Genomic DNA, 19,863 nt, shown 5'->3' on the forward strand with positions numbered 1-19,863 from the left:
TTGAGTTGACTACCCAACAACAAAACATATGTGCAGGTTCAAAAGGTTAGTCAGCCAACTTCAAAAACTTGAAAAATAAATGCGTGGTCAGCTAAACTTTTAGCACGTCCAAATCACACCTAAGTAGATCAATAACCATAGGCTTTCCCCACCAGCAAAAACAGAAAAATAAAAATGAAAGAAAGAGGCCTGGTCAGCCAAACTTCTAGCACCTGACACCTAATTAGATCAAAAATGGTGCACAGCAAAAAAAGTGAGAAGAATCAGATGAATCACACAGCACAGAAATGGTGATCTCCACCTTGTGCACTCCTATTGGTGCTCGGTGTCAGCAGGCCTTGAACATTCCACCTCACTGACCTGATCACCACGCTTCATGCACTGATATTTCCATGCCCAATACGGCAACATGTGTACAGCAATTTACAAAGAAAAAATGTATTGTTTTTCTTCTATTTCCAGACAATAAATATGCTATGAACGACAAATCATGGACATCCCAGCTTCATATCCATGTAATTCTAGCCAGATAACTCTGTTCCTTGCTCATGTACTAGAAGGCGATCAACAAATTTTTACTAGAGAAGAAAAGATTAGAGAAGAACGGTGAAACAAAAAGAAAAAAAGATGTATGGAGAACCATCTAATACAATGGCCAATGGCGGATCAGTAGTTCTTATCTTATTGGTTTAGCAGATCAAGGGTCTGCAGCAGCACAGGCCTGAACCGGTTGCAGTCAAGCCTGACGTTCTGCTTGTCCATGAAGGTCTCCTTGATGAACTCGAACCCCTTGTGGAAAGCCAGCGGGTTCTTGAAGATCTCATGGTCCAGCGGGTACTGGTCGGTGAGGCTGCTCTCGTGCACGGCGATGCTGTACTGCTTGTACCGCAGGCCCATCTGCTCCGCCGGGTCGCCGAAATCGATCCGGCACACGCCTTCTATGCCGCCCCACGGCACGATCTGGATCAGCGTGGCGTTGTGTGGCAGGAAGACACAGTTCGTGAGCCCGGCGCCATGGACGCCCATCATCACATCCACAGAGTTCACCACCTTGGAGAACTGGGAGAGGTCGGAGCTCACATTGGCTTCTTCAACCACGACCTCGAAACCCAGCCCCTCGGCCATTGCGATGATCTCCGGGAGGTTGAGGAACATTCTTGTTCTCTGCCTCGAGATGATGAGCAGCCTCGGCTTGGCCTTGGGGATCTCGCCGAGCGCAGACACGGCCTCCCTCGGCAACTCATACGTCCTGCGCATGAATCTGTTGAAATCCACCATGGTGTAGTTGTGAGGAGCCTTGGAGGGGTCAATGGTGAACTCCATGTAAGCATGAAGGCCAACAATGGCATGCTTGGCGCAATGCACGTCAGTGTCCTTGTTGAAATCGATCAGGGGGTAGTTGGACAGCTTCTTAAACACCACATGGTACTTCCTTGTCCACCAAATAGCCATATCTGTGATGAGGAACTGGACCTCGCCGTTGAACTCGCTTGCCGTCGTGAAGAGGGGGACAAGCGCGTCGGTGAAGTCGTGAAACAGGTTTCCAGTGTATCCAGTCAGAGCAAAGACCACGACGGGCACATTGTGGTACTTGGTGCACTCAGGTGCCACCTTGCTTGATTTCACCGTCAGCTCTGTAACTTTGCTGAGGCAGAGCTCATCACCTTTACGAGGGTAGGGCTTAAGTTTCCATAGCTCGTTTCTCTTTGAGCTGGCAGGTTCCATGTACATCACCGAACTCGCGTTCGGGTGAATCCTGATGTTGCCCCGCATCTCGCAGACATTAGCTCTGAAGTTTGAGAAATCACAAAGCGGCTTGCTCTCCCATTCCGCGGTATCCCAATCTGCAAGATGCATGAAGGAGATAACTGAATCAGAGGAAATAGAAAAGAGTTGGACATATGCATATGCCAATATCTCATTGCAGATGTGCAAAGTGCACATCACGCTCAAGATGACTCAATAGAACAGTGTGCTCTGAATTATGAACAAAACCAGCAGATTCAGATGAACACATGATGAATTTGATCTCATGGCACATGTTTTCATTTTGTACTACCTTGTTGCTGAGATCCGTCGCCTTTGCCGGCGACCATCTCAAGCTTAGTTTCTGTTTCCGGTTTGCTACCTGCAGACACATCAGTAGAGTCAAGTCAGGACACCCACCAGAAGAGCAAGCAAGTACCATCACAGTCATTAACTAACAATTCTCAAATCAAACACCTAATTACCAACAGCTAGACCAAGAAACATGAGAAGTACTGCGAATCAGCTACCTTGCTGCTGCTTGGCATTGTCGCCGTCCTCGGCGTCACGGATGGTATAGTTAGAGACGGTTGGGAGGGTGACCTTGCGATGCCCTTTCTTCTTCTCCCCTTCGCCTCCACTACTGCCTAAAAGATAGTAAAGTTCACGCATAAAACAGGAAGTTGAGCATCGTTTCAGGGAGGCCAAATCCGTTGCAATCTGGAGCCCGTGGACGGGATCGCAAGGCAACAAGCTCGGTGGGCATCGGACAAAGAAATTATTGGGGGATTCGAGGGCTACCGCTCACCTAACAGCCGGGGTTCAGGCCCCTTTTTGGCGCTCTGCTGAGGATCGCGGACGGTGAGCGCGCTCTTCTCCTCCGAATCTTTGGGGGTCGCTGTCGCCATGGGACATCTCAGTCGAGAAATTCCAAGGTAAAATAGTACTGGTAGGGTAAGTAATTGAGGCTAGGCCCCAGGATTTGAGTTGGAGGTGGTGATTGGGTGGAACCTTTGGCGTTGGCGTTGGCGTTGGCCTCGGCGTCCTCGAAGTCGTCCAGCGGCTTGGGGTCCTGGGCGGCGGCGGCGGATCTCTGGTCGGGGTCGGCGGTGGCGTCGGTGGCCTGGCGGATCAGGAGCGAGCGCGGCGCGTCGTCCACCGACAGCCGGCCGTTCACTGCGAATGAGGAGGGGGCAAGCGGGCGCTCCGGTCAGTTACCATTTTTACCAGCGAGCGAACGATTCTTGCTTGCGAGAAGAGAAGGAAGAAAGGAACCGAAGAAGGGAAGAAAGAATCGTGGTTGCGGCGTGCGTACGGTTGAAGAGCAGGGCGTCGGGCTTGGAGAGGACGACGAAGGTGAGGGTGACGAGGAAGAAGCCGATGACGAGCACGAGCAGGCGCAGGCGCCGCGACTCCTGCCGCAGGCTCCGCACCAGCTTCGCCCGCTCCACCGCCTTCATCGCCGCCGCTCGATCCCTCCTTCCCCCCTCCTCCTCCTCTTCCTCCCCCCGAGCGCGCTCCTGGCGAGCTAGCTAGATGCGGGGCAGCGGAAGAGGGAGGCGGGCGGTCCTCCTCCGGCCCAGATCCGGCGGGGGAGCTGGCCGGATGCGTGGAGCTCGGTGGGGACGGACGGAACCGGGGAGGGAATGAACGGGCAGAGGCAGACACAGTGGGGAGGGGAGGCGTGAGTTAGGCTGCTCGCGCTCGTGCTCTGCTCTCGTGTTGCCGGGTGTGTGTAGAGGGGTGTGGGGTGTGGACGAGGGGAAGGAAGGAGCGCAGACCGCCGCTTTTGGTTTGGATCGGCAGCTTTCCTTTCCCGGGCGTGGTGGCACTTATCATTCCCGCATGTCCCTCCTTCTTTCCAGCCACCCGGCTTTCCTCCTCTCCTCTCCAAAAATTAAATAATTACTATATGCTACTACTACTAGAAAAACCACCGGCACCCCTCAAAAGAACACCGGCTTGTTAGAGCATCTCCAACACTCGCGCTGTATAATAGCGTTTTGACGCACCGTGCTGGTGTTTTACTTTATCAGAAGCGCAAAAACACGATGCCTAATTCGGCGGGCCTTCCTGCAGCAGCTTACATTTTATACTGCGCGCGAGCGGACGCACCAAATAAACAGCGCTCAATGCCGTTTTTTTAGCACGCTGAACCTATTTTACCGTGTGCGGGCTTTTAGCCCATGTGCTACAGTGCCGGTTTCGATCACGCACGCGTAATATAGTTGTTTTTTCCAGCGCGCGACTAATCTAGCACGTCTGTTGGAGATGCTCTTCAAGCATCTACAGTCGGACGCCTCAAACCCGACTCCTACGCCAGGGCAGACCGCCCTGTCATTGTACGGTCACGATTTTTTGACCCAGATGGGCCCCTCAAATGTCCAGACTGACCGACAACCCCATATCCAATCCAAATATGGAACGTCCGTCCCCACCCGATCCCACATAAAATCCTCCACATCCGCTCGTGGGACCAAACTCGGGCGCTGCAACCGTACCGTGGTGGACGTCAACGGCTCGTCCTTGGACGGATCCGTCATCAAGCTGACGTCCATCGGCACCATTTGGTTTCTGGGCTCCGGCGAGGAAGAGTAGGGCATGAACCGGCTTGTGTCCCATTGCCCTACTCTACCTTGCCGGCGATCGGACCAACACTCTGAGAAGCGCAGCCGGCCGAGCGGGGAGTGAAATCGGACGAGCTTCGCTTAGATTAGGTTCCGCTTGAATATAATAATATGGATTTAAGGTTGCTAATTTGATATATTCAGATGTAGAATGCGTTTTATTAGGGCTGATCGGTCATTGTCCGTGGACGTGTTGGTGGTCGTCTTGTAGATGCTCTTAGACGGTGCGCATCCAGCACACCGGCATGGCACACGCTACACGTTGCGGCCCCCAACGCGACGTCCCAGATCATCGCTTGGCTTCCCTTTCACTCCTGTTAGCATCTGCCGACGGGTCGGTCGACGGACGCCGCTCTGCGTCTGGCCGCGTGCCCGCCGGCCTCATCAATCTCAGTCCAAGTGGTGACGCTTGTTTGTCCGCGTGGTTGTTGCGGCCGCCGATCAGATCCGATCTCGTCTCAGCTGGCCTCTGGGGTCTCCCTCCATTCCTTCGGCGCCGGTTGTCGGCTCGCCCCCGCCCCGCCCCGTGCGCGCGTCCATTTCGTCGCCTCCGCCCATCACGCCGCGCCTCCCTGGCCGGATGCGCGTCTCCGGCCCTGACTTTCCGATGTAGGTGGACTGCGGTGGAGCTGGTGCGTGTGCGGTGCAGCGAAAACCTCGTGGTGTCTGCGCTTCGCCGTGCCTTTGGGCTGGACCGCAGTACAACGGTTCACGTTGTTTTCTAGCACGAACTTTTCCCCGTTTTGGGAACGTGCTGCCGCCCGTGGGTCAGTTTCTTCAGCCAAGTGCAACTTTTTAGAGCTAGGTGCTGCACAGTGTGGCGTCTAAGTGTTAGGCGTTGCACAGTAGAGTGCAGTGCCTTGCTGTCAGACGCTGCATATTAAAGGTCAGCCGGATGAAATACTTTTAAGAACAGTTTAGTTTGTGAAATAGTTTTGATCTAAGGTCAAACTTGTGCCTTTTGCCCCGGATGGGAGGGAGGGGGCCTCTGGGTTTCCTTCACGATAAGACCGTCGGTGATGTAACTGATTAGCATGTCGATCTACTCCTACTTTGGCTGCCGGCTCGGACCCCATTGATTGATGGATCATACTCTCATCGGAACGTGCCACCCAAGTCCAGGCGACAAACAGGGAGCGCTCCTCGCTGTCCCCTTTCGGGAATTCTGGCCACTAGTTCGGCACGAATTTGTCGTTCCGTATTACCGCGAAAAGGACCTGGTGACCCGACGCGCCACGGGTGATCGATCGACGCTGACATGCGTCCACACCGGTCAAATATGGCCTCGACAGCGACGGCACGGTTATCCCGCTGGTTGGTACACGGCGGTGGTCTGTTAAACAACGGATCTAGTAGCTCACCTTTGCGCGTCGGTGGCTTGGCCGTTTCCGGCGGAGCAGCTGGGCGCCGCCGGCCGAAACTCCGACGAACGGCGGTGACCCGCGTCTACGGCCGGCGGGGCGCGCTTTTCGGTTTGGTTGGTCCTGTCTCGCATAGAGAATGGTAACAAAGGGGAGACATCCTTCTGCGCGCGAGTGCATCGCGGCTCGCGAGAGATTAAACAAGGGCGTCGGTGTCCTGGCGTTAACGGCGATGACTGGTTATTATAATTAACTTAGCAGAGGAGTATCTTTCTTGTAGGAGCATCTGATGATATCCAAGACAATTACCGGAACCAACGTAGATTGGTCCGAGAGCTTAAACATATTACTACTGCGCTGATCGCGTCGATCGGCGTATCATGCAGCATGTGCACCGCGAGAAAGAAAGGGCCGTGCACATGTGTGGCCACGTGTGCGTGTACGAGCTGCTGCTCCACAGAGGAATATATGCGAAATCAACTTGCTGTGCATGAAAAGTGCGAGGTTCACAAATAAGTGGCAGCGTCCTGGAAATGGCATCGAAGCGCAATCAACTTATCATTTGTGTGGGCGCATTAGTTGCACAACACTGTGCTGCTTTTATAATGGTCACACTACATTCCCTCGAATTCATAGGTGAATGGCATTCAAGACATAAGTTTGAACAGTTTTTTTGGAACTTTGAATGTTGATGTCGGTTGAATATTCTGATTGGAAATTTGAAAAGTCGTATGAATAATTTGTTTTCATATTTATTTTTTAGGGTATTTGTTATTTTGTTGGTTTTTATACATGGTTGAAAATGGTGGTCAAGTTACATCTAAAAGCCGTGGCAATATCTAAAATGTCACTTATTTATAAAATGGAAGGAGTATCGTTATAGTAATAAGAAAGGGCCGTAATGGTTGCTACCCCTCCAATACGCCAGACAAGGAAGGAAATAATCCGTAGTAAATGCATGAAGATGAGTAAAGGAAACCACAAATTAGAAGAAAATAAATAGTACTCCCTCCATTTTTTTACTCGCATATTAGGTTTGACTGAAGTCAAACTTTGTAAAGTTTGATCAAGTTTATAGAAAAAAGATAAACATTTATCATAGTAAATCTATATGATATGAACTTTGTTATATCTTGATATTTTTGTTTATAAACTTTGTCAAAATTTACAAAGCTCGACTTTGATCAAATCTAATACGCGGACTAAATAAAAACGGAGGGAGTACATATTTAATGAGTGATAACAATTAATGAAATAATAAAGGTAGTCAATGATATTTATTACTATATAACTTGTTTTCTTCTTATGGTTTTGATTTTTAAAGGAGTAAGAAGAAAATGACACGTATTTAATGAGTGATGACAATTAAGGAAATAATAAAGGCGGTCAATGATATTTATTATATAACTTGTTTTCTTCTTATGGTTTTGATTTTTAAAGAAGAAGAAAATGACACATATTTAATGAGTGATGATAAGTAGGGAAATAATAAATGCGGTCAATGATATTATTAGGCTCCCTGTAAAGGCGGTCAATGATATCAAATACTAGTATCAGACATATAATACTAGTGTATAATATTACTTTAGTAATGCATGGTATCATAAGTTAGTATTTTAGATTTCCTTATTAATTGTCGTGCATGACACAAAATAGTAAAACGTTTAATATGATTTGGTATCATGATACGATACCACATTCTCTCTTTCCTCATTTAATTGTGACACATCATCAAAAAAGTCTAGTTGGCATGCATGATACCATTTATAATACTCCCATTACGACCAACCTTATATAACTTGTTTTCCCAACACGACTCCCGCGTCGTAGCTACCGATGGCCTAAGGCATCAACAATAGACAATGACCAGTACGACCGATGGTTCGAGCCTTGGCACCCTCTAGCTTGGTGGCAGTGGTTTTTCCCTCGACAAAATTTGTAATTGCACGAGCAAAAGAGGGGATTATCCTTTGGCTATTTTTTTACTGCATCTGTCCCTTAATGTTAGACGCTTTTGCGGTTTAAATTGAACTACAAAAACATCTTATATTAAAGGTTGAAGGGTGTATTTTAATCTTTTGATTGTATTACATTTGCCTGATAGTCGAACAAGTCCATATATCTCACATTTATAGCTATTAGTAACAAAAAACTGGTCGGGGCAATTGTCTGGGTGGAAAAAACTGGAAGCGCCTTATTTGTTGTATAAGTTCTAGCGAGGAAGGAAGTGATGATCTTGTGATGACCAGTGACGAGTGCCGAAAAGCGAAAATAAACAACGACAATGAAAGGAGCAGGACTTCAAGTTGTACATGAGCAATGGATCGAGTATGCCATGAGAAATACGGAAAATGCCGGTCAGATCTGATCTCCGTTCGGCGTCGGTTGTTGGCTCGGCTTGTGCGTGTATGTATCCATTTCGTCGTGTTGGCCGATCGTTAGGTTTATCCTCAGGATCCAGTTTCTGACTCCTAATGTGGTGAGGCTGCTGATCAAGGCCCAGTTCTTTTGCCAGATTCTCTAAGAATCTAACCCCTATCCAGATTCTTCCAGAATCTTTAAGTCTTATTTGTTTTATAGTCTTATCTAGTTATGGTCTAATTAATTAGGATTGTAAAACAAATAGGGATCAAATGTTTTAGGAGAAGCTAGAGAGGGGACTGGGCCCAAGTGTTATTGGACACGCGGCGTGTGGTTAGGCTGTAGCCGAATGGTATCCCAGTGTCACGACGAACGTGCTGTATGTGGCTGTGGATTAGTTTTACTTAGCTGGAGGGAGAAGGTTTCGTTGATAAGAAAACTGTCGGTGATATGTCGACCTACTTTTGCTGCTGGTTCGGACCTGATTGATGGATTATCTGAATGTGCCACCCAAGTCCAAGCAACAGGGACAGTGGCACCACGCATTCGGCTATCCACGCACTGTCCCCAGTTGGAAATTTAGGCCTCCGGTTCGGCACAAGTTTGTTACACTACGACAAAGACCTGCCAAGGGCGAGGGCCCAGGCGGTGGTAGATGCTCCACACCGGTCAAATATGAGCCTCAACAAAAGAAAAACGGGTCAAATATGGGCCAGACAAGAACAGCAAGGTTGGCTCGGACTTGAGAGCAGTGAGCACCAAGGCAGCAGTTCGTTAAACAACCAACAGCTAGCAAGATCCCCTATGCACGTGGGTGGTTTGGTGTTTGTGGCAAAGCTGGGGACCGTACGCTGCCCCATCAGTTAGATCAGTTAGATCAAGATATAACTATGATATGATACAATGATACCGGCTACTTGTTTGATCTCAACCATGCCATTATCAATGACTGGATTTGATCCTAACTGTGGCAGAGGCAGAGGGCTAGAGTTCCACCATCTTTCCATGGTCAAAGCAGCAAGGAGAGGCAGGAGAACTCACAACCTCGCTGACGGGGCGAGGGAGGAGTTAGTCGCCTTTGGAACCTTAGAAAGTAAGAGCATCTTCAGCCGTTGGCCTCCCCATGAGGCATAAAAATCACCGTCTGGGGGCAAGCCGGCGGTAGAAGGGGCGGTTCGGCATCCAGCCGTAGCCCCCATGCATCGATATCGGCACATTCCTGCCAGCCTTTCGGCCCACTTTCGGCGAAAATTGACCCGATATCAGCACGAATCGACCCATATTCAGCATGGTTCAGCGTGGTTTTTGTGTCACATATTCATCACAACAAATCAATAAAAATCAAAATAGTTCAACAAATAAAATTTGGGCGGGAAATGGCCCGTCTAGCGGTGGTCGGCGCCGGGATCAGCCGGGTGGCGGCCGAGCGCGCGCGGGGGGTGGGGGGAGGCGAATCTGGACGATAGGCTTGACTTTTCACCTGACGGTGTGGGCCAGGCGTACTTCTCCCTTGCGCCGGAGCCCCCCAAGCGCTCCCAGTGCGCCGGGTTCGGTCTGCGATCGCCGGGCCCAAAAACGGGCCGAGCCGGCAGATTTCGGCGTCCTGAGAGTACGACTGGGGCGTTTTTTCAGTACCAACGCGAAAAAAGTCGCCTGGGGGGGGGAGGGGCTGTGGGAGGCGCGGCTGGAGATGCTCTAACCGCTTGATATCGATCCTTCCTTTAGTGAACTCATCAAGTAGTTCAAACATCTACAGGCCCATCATGGGCTAGAGTTACCACTCTGGTTTATTTGTCTCAAAGAACACTAATAATTTCTGCAGATCATCAAACAGTTACTTCATACAAAATCTGTAACCACTTGTGTGTGACAGAAACGCTACTCATAAATACTCTCCTCTGTTGTTCATTGGGACGATTACTATTGGGATACTAATGAAGTTGCTATAATACCTTGTGTCTGGCACGCATAAGCATGAACATTTTTCAAATGAACAAACATTTTTTGAACCGATGAAGTTTTCAAAAAACTTTGGAACAAATTTTGAAATTCACAAACATTTTCTCGATTTTTGTGAAGATTTAAAAAATCATGAACATTTTTTGGATTCACAAAATTTTATTCAAATTCATGTTTTTCTGAATATATGAACTTTTTCCAAATCATGAATTTATTTAATTCTCGAACATTGTTTTCGAAATCGGGAACATTTTTTGAATATGCGATTTCTTTTTCAAAAACACAAACATTTTTTTATCCATGAAATTTTTATGATTTCTTGAACATTTTTTCATAACCATGCATATTTTTTAATTCACGAACATGAATGATTTATTGCTTTTTAATCACAATTTAATTAGAAATTTGATTTTTTTGAAATCCTAAATTATCTTAGAGAGAAAAAAGAAAAACAGAAAGGAAAAAACAAATTAAGAAAAGGGCACGCGGGGCTTTCGGGGTCGCGCTCCTCCTCATCCGGAGGCCACACGCTGTGGTGGCTTCAGTCGAGGTTGTCAGGACTTGATGATGCCAGCAAACAGTCAGTCGTTCAGAACATAGTAGTACAAAACTGAACAATAAGGAAGAACCAGCTAATTCTCTTGACTTGATAATTCGCACCTTGGTTTTGTCTAGAACTAGCTCTTTCTCCACAAGCTCCCCCTTCGGGATCTTCACTGCGCGTATGGCCTGGAGGCTCTTGGCCAAGGAGAAATCGACGATGGGCAGATCGTCGGTCACCATGAAGTTGATGGACCCTTTGTTGACATAAGCTCTATGAAAAGTTTCACCTCCCCGGCTTGGGGATTTTGGATTCATCTCGTGGAGATTCTTTGAAATTTTCTTACAGGTACAATGGAATGCAGCCCTTAAATATCCACCATGGCCTGTCGGTGTGGGCACGGTTTAATGGTTACTACGTGGGATCTGAAGAGTGGTAGAGGCTCCATAGACGAAGAGCCTCATACAGAATAAACGCAAACACTAGTGTAAATGCAAGTAAAACTAATGCATCATTGCCCGCGAAATACCTTTTGGTTCTAGGTGTATATACACCCTATACGAGAAAATAAAATTAATAATGGCTGGGAAAAAGAGATTAGTGTCTTTGTAGTGGAGTTTGTCTCTATAAGACACTACGTGGATTGGTTGATGAAAACTAGCAAAAGGACCATGCGTTGCAATGTGAAAAAATCATAATCTCCAATGGCCATGATCACATTTTGCTGCATCACCGAGATAAACTATCACTCTCAATTTCGTGAAAACATGGACATTTTTTAAACTCATGCACATATTTGAAATCGTGAAGATTTTTCAAATTCATGAACACTTTTACAATTTTAGAACATTTTTTGAATTCATGAATATTTTATACTATTTGCAAACATTTTTAAAATTATGAATATTTTTTTCACAATTTTCTTGAATCGGCGAACATTTCTAGAATGGATGAACATTGTTTTGGAAATTGGTGGAACAAAATTTGAAATTCACGAACATATTTCTGATTTAACGAACATTTTTAGAAATGCATGATCATTTTTGAATTAGCGAATATTTTATGAATGAAAAAACCATTTCTTACGTCAAAAACAGTTTTTGAATTTTTAGGATATTTTTCCATTCATAATTTTTTTGAATTGGTGAAATTTTGTTTGATTTTATTAAAAAAAATAATACATGAACATTTTTTGATTTCCCGAACATTTGTTTTCAAAATTTCGAACATTTTTCTAATAAACAACCACTTTTTTTATAAAATCACAGACATTTTTTATTCCACAAACATTTTATGATTTACTAAACAGTTTACTTCAAAATTCTTATTTTTTTATTTTCAGAATTTTTTGAAGTCCCAAATTATTTAAAGTACAAAAATATGAAACGAAAAAGAAAAAAAATAAATAATAAAATTAAAAAATGGACCGCCTGGACATGTGCCGGCCCAAACATGCACGTTGCGTCTTCTCCCAGCACGCAGAGCGCAGTATAGGAGGTCTCTACTGCATGGGTCGGCTGAGGTGGGGAATTCACCTGTGTGAAACATTTTTTATCACTTTTAGGTGGCATTGGTGGGTAATATTTTGGAACTTTGGGGGGAATTTTCATGATGTACCACAAGAAGCAACAACTACTTTATTACTATTAGTTATAGATTTGGTTTGATAAGATGAGAACAAAAATTAAATAAAACTTCTTTTGTAAAGAAATATAAGAGCGTTTACATCACTCTTATATTTCTCTACGAAGGGAGTACATATGACTTGTTCTATTTGATTATGTATAGTTGTATCCATATTTATTGAATATAAGTAGAAGCCAATGCAAAAAATTCTAATGCATGGTTGAATGTTGCGGTGAGTCTTTTTTCACGTATAATTACATGTTGAGGTGGGTCTTATCACATTCCTAATTATATAGTGAGGTTATATGATTGCATGTTGAGATAAATAAGTTAATCGGAATGACTATCTTAGGTATATATATATATATATATATATATATATATATATATATATATATATATATATATATATATATATATATAACCCAACATGCCAACGGGGCTCACTCTGTCTCCATCCATGTGGGACCCACATGTCAGTGAACAAAATAAATAAATATGAACTTAAATTTGAAGAGCGAAGGAGATTCGAGTTGCAGACCACGCGTTGGCTCGAATGTGGCTGCGATGTGCCGTCTTCTCTGGCCTACTACTGCACAACACGACGGCTTCCTCGTCTGGCACGGCAGACGTGATGTACAAGTAACTCTTCTACAACATCTGATGTAGGAACAACACTGACATGACGGCCTTGTCGTGCACGACGTCCAGGTTGCGGTGTTGGTCCATGAGCACTAGTCGCTCCATGAATGACACCGACCATTCCGGTTTGAGCTTCAACGTCAGTAGGAAGTGTGCGCGCACGAGATTCAGCCACGTGCAGACAAAAGAGCAGATCAGTGATTCCGACAAATGCAGTTCTCCAAAATGGCTAAACAGATAAAACAGACACGGGTGTCAAGTTCAAGATCGCAAGAAGTATGAAATGGTACCACTGGACAATGCTCTCCAAAGAAGAATGCATACGCTGGAATCATCCCAATCAGGGTTACAGTTGCAAATGTATGGTTGTTCATTGGTTAAGGTTTTATAACAAAAAAGGAGAAAACATTGCCCATTTCTGGGTCTAACTAGTGAACGCCCATGATGACCCACAAGTGTAGGAGATATATCCTAGCCTTTTCGATAAGGACAGCGATAACTGGCACATGTGTGCCAGTTAGCAAAATTACCAACCCGGTCCACTCGTTAGATAACTGGCACATGAGGGCCTTGTTCCGCTCGATCGAACGAGCGTTTGAACTCGCTCGATCGTAGGAGGCTTCCACCGATTTTTTTTTCTGCCGATTTTTATTTTCAAAACGGTTTTTTATCTTTCCTGGTTTTATGCTAGTTAATTTAGGTTGGAAGAAAAAGAAATAATAAAGTACTTCAAAGGGGAACCGAACTCAGGTCTAATGCATGCCTGCTATGCCTTATAACCAACTCACCCATCTTAACTTGTTGTCCATAGTATGCAAATAACGGATTTTGAACCCTTCTTATTTCTACCGTCAATGAAAAACTTAATTTTAGGCTTGATAACTTTGGCCGAGCAGCATGATAACTATGACATGTGCATGCTGATAACTTCAAACATTAACACCCCTGGTTAAAAAATGACATGGTGAAGCTGGTAACTATATCATGAGAAGGCCGGTAACTACAACGTGAAAATCACAATAACTTTAACATGTGCAACATCGTAATTTTGCATAGAATTTAAAGTGCGAGGGGGGGGGGGGTTATGTTTGATCAATCCCCTTCCTCTTCGTGAAAGTTACCATGGCGTTTTGAGTGTAGGTTATGGTTTTGAGAGGAAGTCTGATAGCATACAAAAAGAGGACAAAAAACATGAAATTTTGACATACTACATCCCATGTTTCAAATTACCACGATGTTTATACAGTTATCAAGTTTCACTTCGTCTATTATCATGCAATTTTCACATAAGTTACTAGGGTAAACTTTCCAATAATTCTTTTCTCATAGGTCGAAAATTAACGCGGTGTTTCCCTGAAAAAAATTACCCACGGTCATTGTACATAAGTTATCAGTTCTTCGGTTTGTGTATTAACATGTTATTTGCACACAATTTACTAAGGGTATGTTTTTCAACCACCTTTCCCCCTTTTGGTTAATGTTACCGTGGTGTTTATACCCAAGTTATCAGATCTGCAGTTCGTATATTATCATGGCACTTACACACAAGTTATCGAGTGTATGTTTTTCAACAACTTTTGCCCTTCTAAAAAAATGTTACCGCGGTGCTTATTCATATATTACCATGCTATTTTCACATAAGTTACCAAGGGTGTGTTATTAAACAACTTGTTCATGTTTGGTCAATGGAACCGCGGTGTTCTGTACGTAAATTATCGGGTATGTGACACATATATTACCGTACTATTTACACATAAATTAGCGAGCATATGTTTGTCAATAAAAAGTTTTCCGGGTCAGGAAGTTATCATCATGTTTTGTATGTAAGTTATCAGTTAAGCGGTGCTTATATTACCACGTTATTTACATAGAGATTACCGGTGGCACATTTGTAATACACCCCTTGGGGTCAAAGTTATTGTGGTGTTTGTATGTATGTTATCAAGTCCACGGAGCGTAAATTATCATATTATTTACATATAAGTTAACGTGGTTATGTTTTTCAACCACTTTTTTTCCTCGGGTCAAAATTACTACCATGTTTGTGGGTAAAATTACCAGGTCTCCGGGGTATGTTTCTAATAACTTTTCCCCCTGGTTCAAAATTACCGCGGTGTTTTTGCGCAAGTTATCATGTCTACAGTGCGTATTATTACGGTGCTATTTGCAAACAGTTACCGGGGTTTGTTTTCAGTAATAATTTTCTATGTCAAGTTTATTGTGGTGTTTGTACGTAAATTATCAGATCAATTGTATATAAATTATCATGATATTTACATAGAAGTTATCGAGGGTATTTTTCTACATCAATCTTTCTTGGGTCAAAAGTTAGCATGATATTAGTTCTTAAAATGTAGTATAAATGATGCACCAGTGAAGCTAAAAGACCCACAAAACATGTTTTCTTTAGCCAACATTAACTTTTCCTAACTAGGTCTCTACCCAGCATTGGGCCCAGTGTTGGAAATATGCCCTAGAGGCAATAATAAAAGCATTATTATTATATTTCCTTATTCATGATAATTGTCTTTATTCATGCTATAATTGTGTTATCCGGAAATCGTAATACATGTGTGAATAACAGACACCAACATGTCCCTAGTAAGCCTCTAGTTGACTAGCTCGTTGATCAACAGATAGTCATGGGTTTCCTGACCATGGACATTGGATGTCATTGATAACGAGATCACATCATTAGGAGAATGATGTGATGGACAAGACCCAATCCTAAAACATAGCAAAAGATCGTATAGTTCGTTTGCTAGAGTTTTCCAATGTCAAAGTATCTTTTCCTTAGACCATGAGATCGTGTAACTCCCGGATACCGTAGGAGTGCTTTGGGTCTACCAAACGTCACAACGTAACTGGGTGACTATAAAGGTAGACTACGGGTATCTCCGAAAGTGTCTGTTGGGTTGACACGGATCAAGACTGGGATTTGTCACTCCGTATGACGGAGAGGTATCACTGGGCCCACTCGGTAATGCATCATCATAATGAGCTCAAAGTGACCAAGTGTCTGGTCACAGGATCATGCATTACGGTACGAGTAAAGTGACTTGCCGGTAATGAGATTGAACGAGGTATTGGGATACCGACGATCGAATCTCGGGCAAGTAACATATCGATTGACAAAGGGAATTGCGTACGGGGTTGATTGAATCCTCGACATCGTGGTTCATCCGATGAGATCATCGTGGAGCATGTGGGAGACAACATGGGTATCCAGATCCCGCTGTTGGTTATTGACCGGAGAGTCGTCTCGGTCATGTCTGCTTGTCTCCCGAACCCGTAGGGTCTACACACTTAAGGTTCGGTGATGCTAGGGTTGTGAAGATATGAATATGCAGTAACCCGAATATTGTTCGGAGTCCTGGATGAGATCCCGGACGTCACGAGGAGTTCCGGAATGGTCCAGAGGTAAAGAATTATATATAGGAAGTGCTGTTTCGGCCATCGGGACAAGTTTCGGGGTCACCGGTATTGTACCGGGACCACCGGAAGGGTCCCGGGGGTCCACCGGGTGGGGCCACCTATCCCGGAGGGGCCCCATGGGCTGAAGTAGGAGGGAACCCAGCCCAAAGTGGGCTGGGGCGCCACTCCCCTAGGGCCCATGCGGCTAGGGTTGAGGGGAAACCCTAGAGGGGGCGCCCCCTTGCTTGGGGGGCAAGCCCCCCACCCTTGGCCGCCGCCCCCCCTAGTAGATCCATCTACTAGGGCCGGCGCCCCCCCCTTGGCACCCCTATATATAGTGGGGGAGAGGAGGGACTTCATACACCAGCCCCTGGCGCCTCCCTCTCTCCCCGTTACGTCTCTCTCTCGTAGTAAAGGCGAAGCCCTGCTACTGTGACGCCCTGCATCCACCACCACGCCGTCGTGCTGCTGGATCTTCATCAACCTCTCCTTTCCCCTTGCTGGATCAAGAAGGAGGAGACGTCTCTCGTCCCGTACGTGTGTTGAACGCGGAGGTGCCGTCCGTTCGGCGCTTGGTCATCGGTGATTTGGATCACGTCGTGTTCGACTACATCATCACGGTTCTTTGAACGCTTCCGTGCGCGATCTACAAAGGTATGTAGATGCATCTGATGTCTCGTTGCTAGATGAACTCCTAGATGGATCTTGGTGAAACGAGTAGGAAAATTTTTGTTTTCTGCAACGTTCCCCAACACCCAGCCCAACTCTTTTCTCTCTCTAAAGCCCACCGAGAGTTGTCTTCCACCTCTAATCAACGAAACCTGTATCTGAAAACTGAAAACTGAAAACACAGAAACTAAGAACTCCCAATTATCCATCATACTTGTTGATTTAGGCTATGAATCGCGTGGACTTCAACATGAAATTCGTAGATCTCTTCATTGCGAATCCATTTTAGTTGAGCACGCAACTTATTGTCCAAAGATGAAGGAGATCGATGCTGGCCGGAGCCTATGGCCGTGGCCAGCAGAACAGCGGGCAGCAGCGGCTGCTATGGCCGAGATGTGTGGAGGACGTGGTCGTCGAAGGGCTGCAGGGGAGGAAGGAATCCCATGGAGATGGTGATGGAGCTCCTGCACCGGCGAGTGTTGGCCGTGGAAGGAACTGCTCGCCGGAGCAGCAGGCTATGGCGGCGACTTGAGGAGGCGCTGGTGCTCGAGGGGTGCAAGGGAACAGGTGGTTCGATCGAAGCTGCTGATGGCCGGTCAATGCGTGCTCGCGGCGCCCTGACTAGACGCTCGGGCATAGGAGTTGCGGACAGAGCAGATGCAGATCGAGCGGTTGCCAGATCTGACAGTGCTGGATGCGGTAGATCATTTTGCAATCCGCCACATGGTTGCCAGATACATATTTCATTTCGATAAATAAGAGTGTAGAACCCAACGAGGAGCAGAAGGAAATGATAAGCGGTTTTTAGCAAGGTATTTTCTGCAAGCACTGAAATTATCAGTAACAGATAGTTTTGTGATAAGGTAATTGGTAACGGGTAACAAATAGTAAAAGTAAATAAGGTGCAGCAAGATGGCCCAATCCTTTTTGTAGCAAAGGACAAGACTGGACAAACTCTTATATAAAGGAAAGCGCTCCCGAGGACACATGGGAATTATCGTCAAGCTAGTTTTCATCACGTTTATATGATTCGCGTTCGGTACTTTGATAATTTGATATGTGGGTGGACCGGTGCTTGGGTACTGTCCTTCCTCGGACAAGCATCCCACTTATGATTAACCCCTATTGCAAGCATCCGCAACTACAACAGAAGTATTAAGGTAAACCTAACCATAGCATGAAACATATGGATCCAAATCAGCCTCTTAGGAAGCAACGCATAAACTAGGGTTTAAGCTTTTGTCACTCTAGCAACCCATCATCTACTTATTACTTCCCAATGTCTTCCTCTAGGCCCAAACAATGGTGAAGTGTCATGTAGTCGACGTTCACATGACACCACTAGAGGAGAGACAACATACATCTCATCAAAATATCGAACGAATACCAAATTCACATGACTACGTACAACAAGACTTCTCCCATGTCCTCAGGAACAAACTTAACTGCTCACAAAGCATATTCATGTTCATAATTAGAGGGGTATTAATATGCATAATGGATCTGAACATATGATCTTTCACCAAGTAAACCAACTAGCATCAACTACAAGGAGTAATGAACACTACTAGCAACCCACAGGTACCAATCTGAGGCTTTGGGACAAAGATTGGATACAAGTGATACCTCTCTGTCGTATCTATAATTTTTGATTATTCCATGCCAATATTATTAAACTTTCATATACTTTTTATACTATTTTTGGGACTAACATATTGATCCAGTGCCCAGTGTCAGTTCCTGTTTGTTGCATGTTTTTTGTTTCGCAGAATATCCATATCAAACAGAGTCCAAACGGGATAAAAACTGACGGAGATTTTTTTGGAATATATATCATTTTTGGGAAGTGAAATCAACGCGAGACGATGCTCGAGGGGCCCACGAGGCAGGGGGGCGCACCCCAAGGGGGCAGGCGCGCCCCTGACCCTCGTGGCCACCCCGTAAGGTGGTTGATGCCCTTCTTTCGCCGCAAGAAAGCTAATATACGGATAGAGATCGTGTTAAAATTTCAGCCTAATCGGAGTTACGGATCTCCGGGAATATAAGAAACGGTGAAAGGGAAGAATCTGAGAATGCAGAAACAGAGAGAGACAGAGAGACAGATCCAATCTCGGAGGGGCTGTCGCCCCTCCCACGTCATGGAGGCCATGGACTAAAGGGGAAACCCTTCTCCCATCTAGGGAGGAGGTCAAGGAAGAAGAAGAAGGAGGGGGGCTCTCTCCCCCTCGCTTCCGGTGGCACCGGAGTGCCACCGGGGGCCATCATCATCACCGCAATCTTCACCAACAACTTCACCGCCATCATCACCAACTCTTCCCCCCTCTATGCAGTGGTGTAACCTCTCTCTTACCCGCTGTAATCTCTACTTAAACATGGTGCTCAACGCTATATATTATTTCCCAATGATGTATGGCTATCCTATGATGTTTGAGTAGATCCGTTTTGTCCTATGGGCTATTTGATGATCAAGATTGGTTTGAGTTGCATGTTTTATTATTGGTGCTGTCCTATGGTGCTCTCCGTGTCGCGCAAGCGTGAGGGATCCCCGTTGTAGGGTGTTGCAATACGTTCATGATTCGCTTATAGTGGGTTGCGTGAGTGACTGAAACACAAACCCGAGTAAGGGGGTTGTTGCGTATGGGATAAAGAGGACTTGATGCCTTATAATGCTATGGTTGGGTTTTACCTTAATGATCTTTAGTAGTTGCGGATGCTTTCTAGAGTTCCAATCATAAGTGCATATGATCCAAGTAGAGAAAGTATGTTAGCTTATGCCTCTCCCTCATATAAAATTGCAATAATGATTACCAGTCTAGTTATCGATTGCCTAGGGACAAATAACTTTCTCTTAACAAAAAGCTCTTTACTAAAACTAACTTAGTTGTGTCTTTACCTAAACAGACCCTACTTTTTATTT

At 45.4% G+C, this 19,863-nt stretch overlaps 1 protein-coding gene across 1 annotated transcript; it reads right to left on the reverse strand.

Annotated features, from left to right (window-relative positions):
* Positions 1-356: 356 nt before the first annotated feature.
* On the reverse strand, positions 357-3,564 carry LOC125525910 (alpha-1,3-arabinosyltransferase XAT2-like). Its single transcript, XM_048690920.1, has 6 exons — positions 3,062-3,564; positions 2,758-2,922; positions 2,555-2,644; positions 2,277-2,393; positions 2,060-2,128; positions 357-1,844 (listed from the first exon to the last, which is right to left on the reverse strand). Exons 1-6 carry the CDS (start codon positions 3,204-3,206, stop codon positions 682-684), a joined length of 1,749 nt encoding a protein of 582 aa, XP_048546877.1. The 5' UTR covers positions 3,207-3,564; the 3' UTR covers positions 357-681.
* Positions 3,565-19,863: the final 16,299 nt, after the last annotated feature.

The sequence above is a fragment of the Triticum urartu genome, chromosome 1 (assembly GCF_003073215.2).
Source record: "Triticum urartu cultivar G1812 chromosome 1, Tu2.1, whole genome shotgun sequence".
Lineage (NCBI taxonomy): Eukaryota > Viridiplantae > Streptophyta > Magnoliopsida > Poales > Poaceae > Triticum > Triticum urartu.

Bases quoted from the DNA above. Each gene is read 5' to 3' on its own strand.
- LOC125525910 (XM_048690920.1), bottom strand. From the start codon at position 3,206: ATGAAGGCGGTGGAGCGGGCGAAGCTGGTGCGGAGCCTGCGGCAGGAG. The intron at 2,923-3,061 runs GTACGCACGCCG...CCTCATTCGCAG, and splicing joins CGACGCCCTGCTCTTCAACC to TGAACGGCCGGCTGTCGGTG. The intron at 2,129-2,276 runs GTAGCTGATTCG...ATGTGTCTGCAG, and splicing joins CAATGCCAAGCAGCAGCAAG to GTAGCAAACCGGAAACAGAA.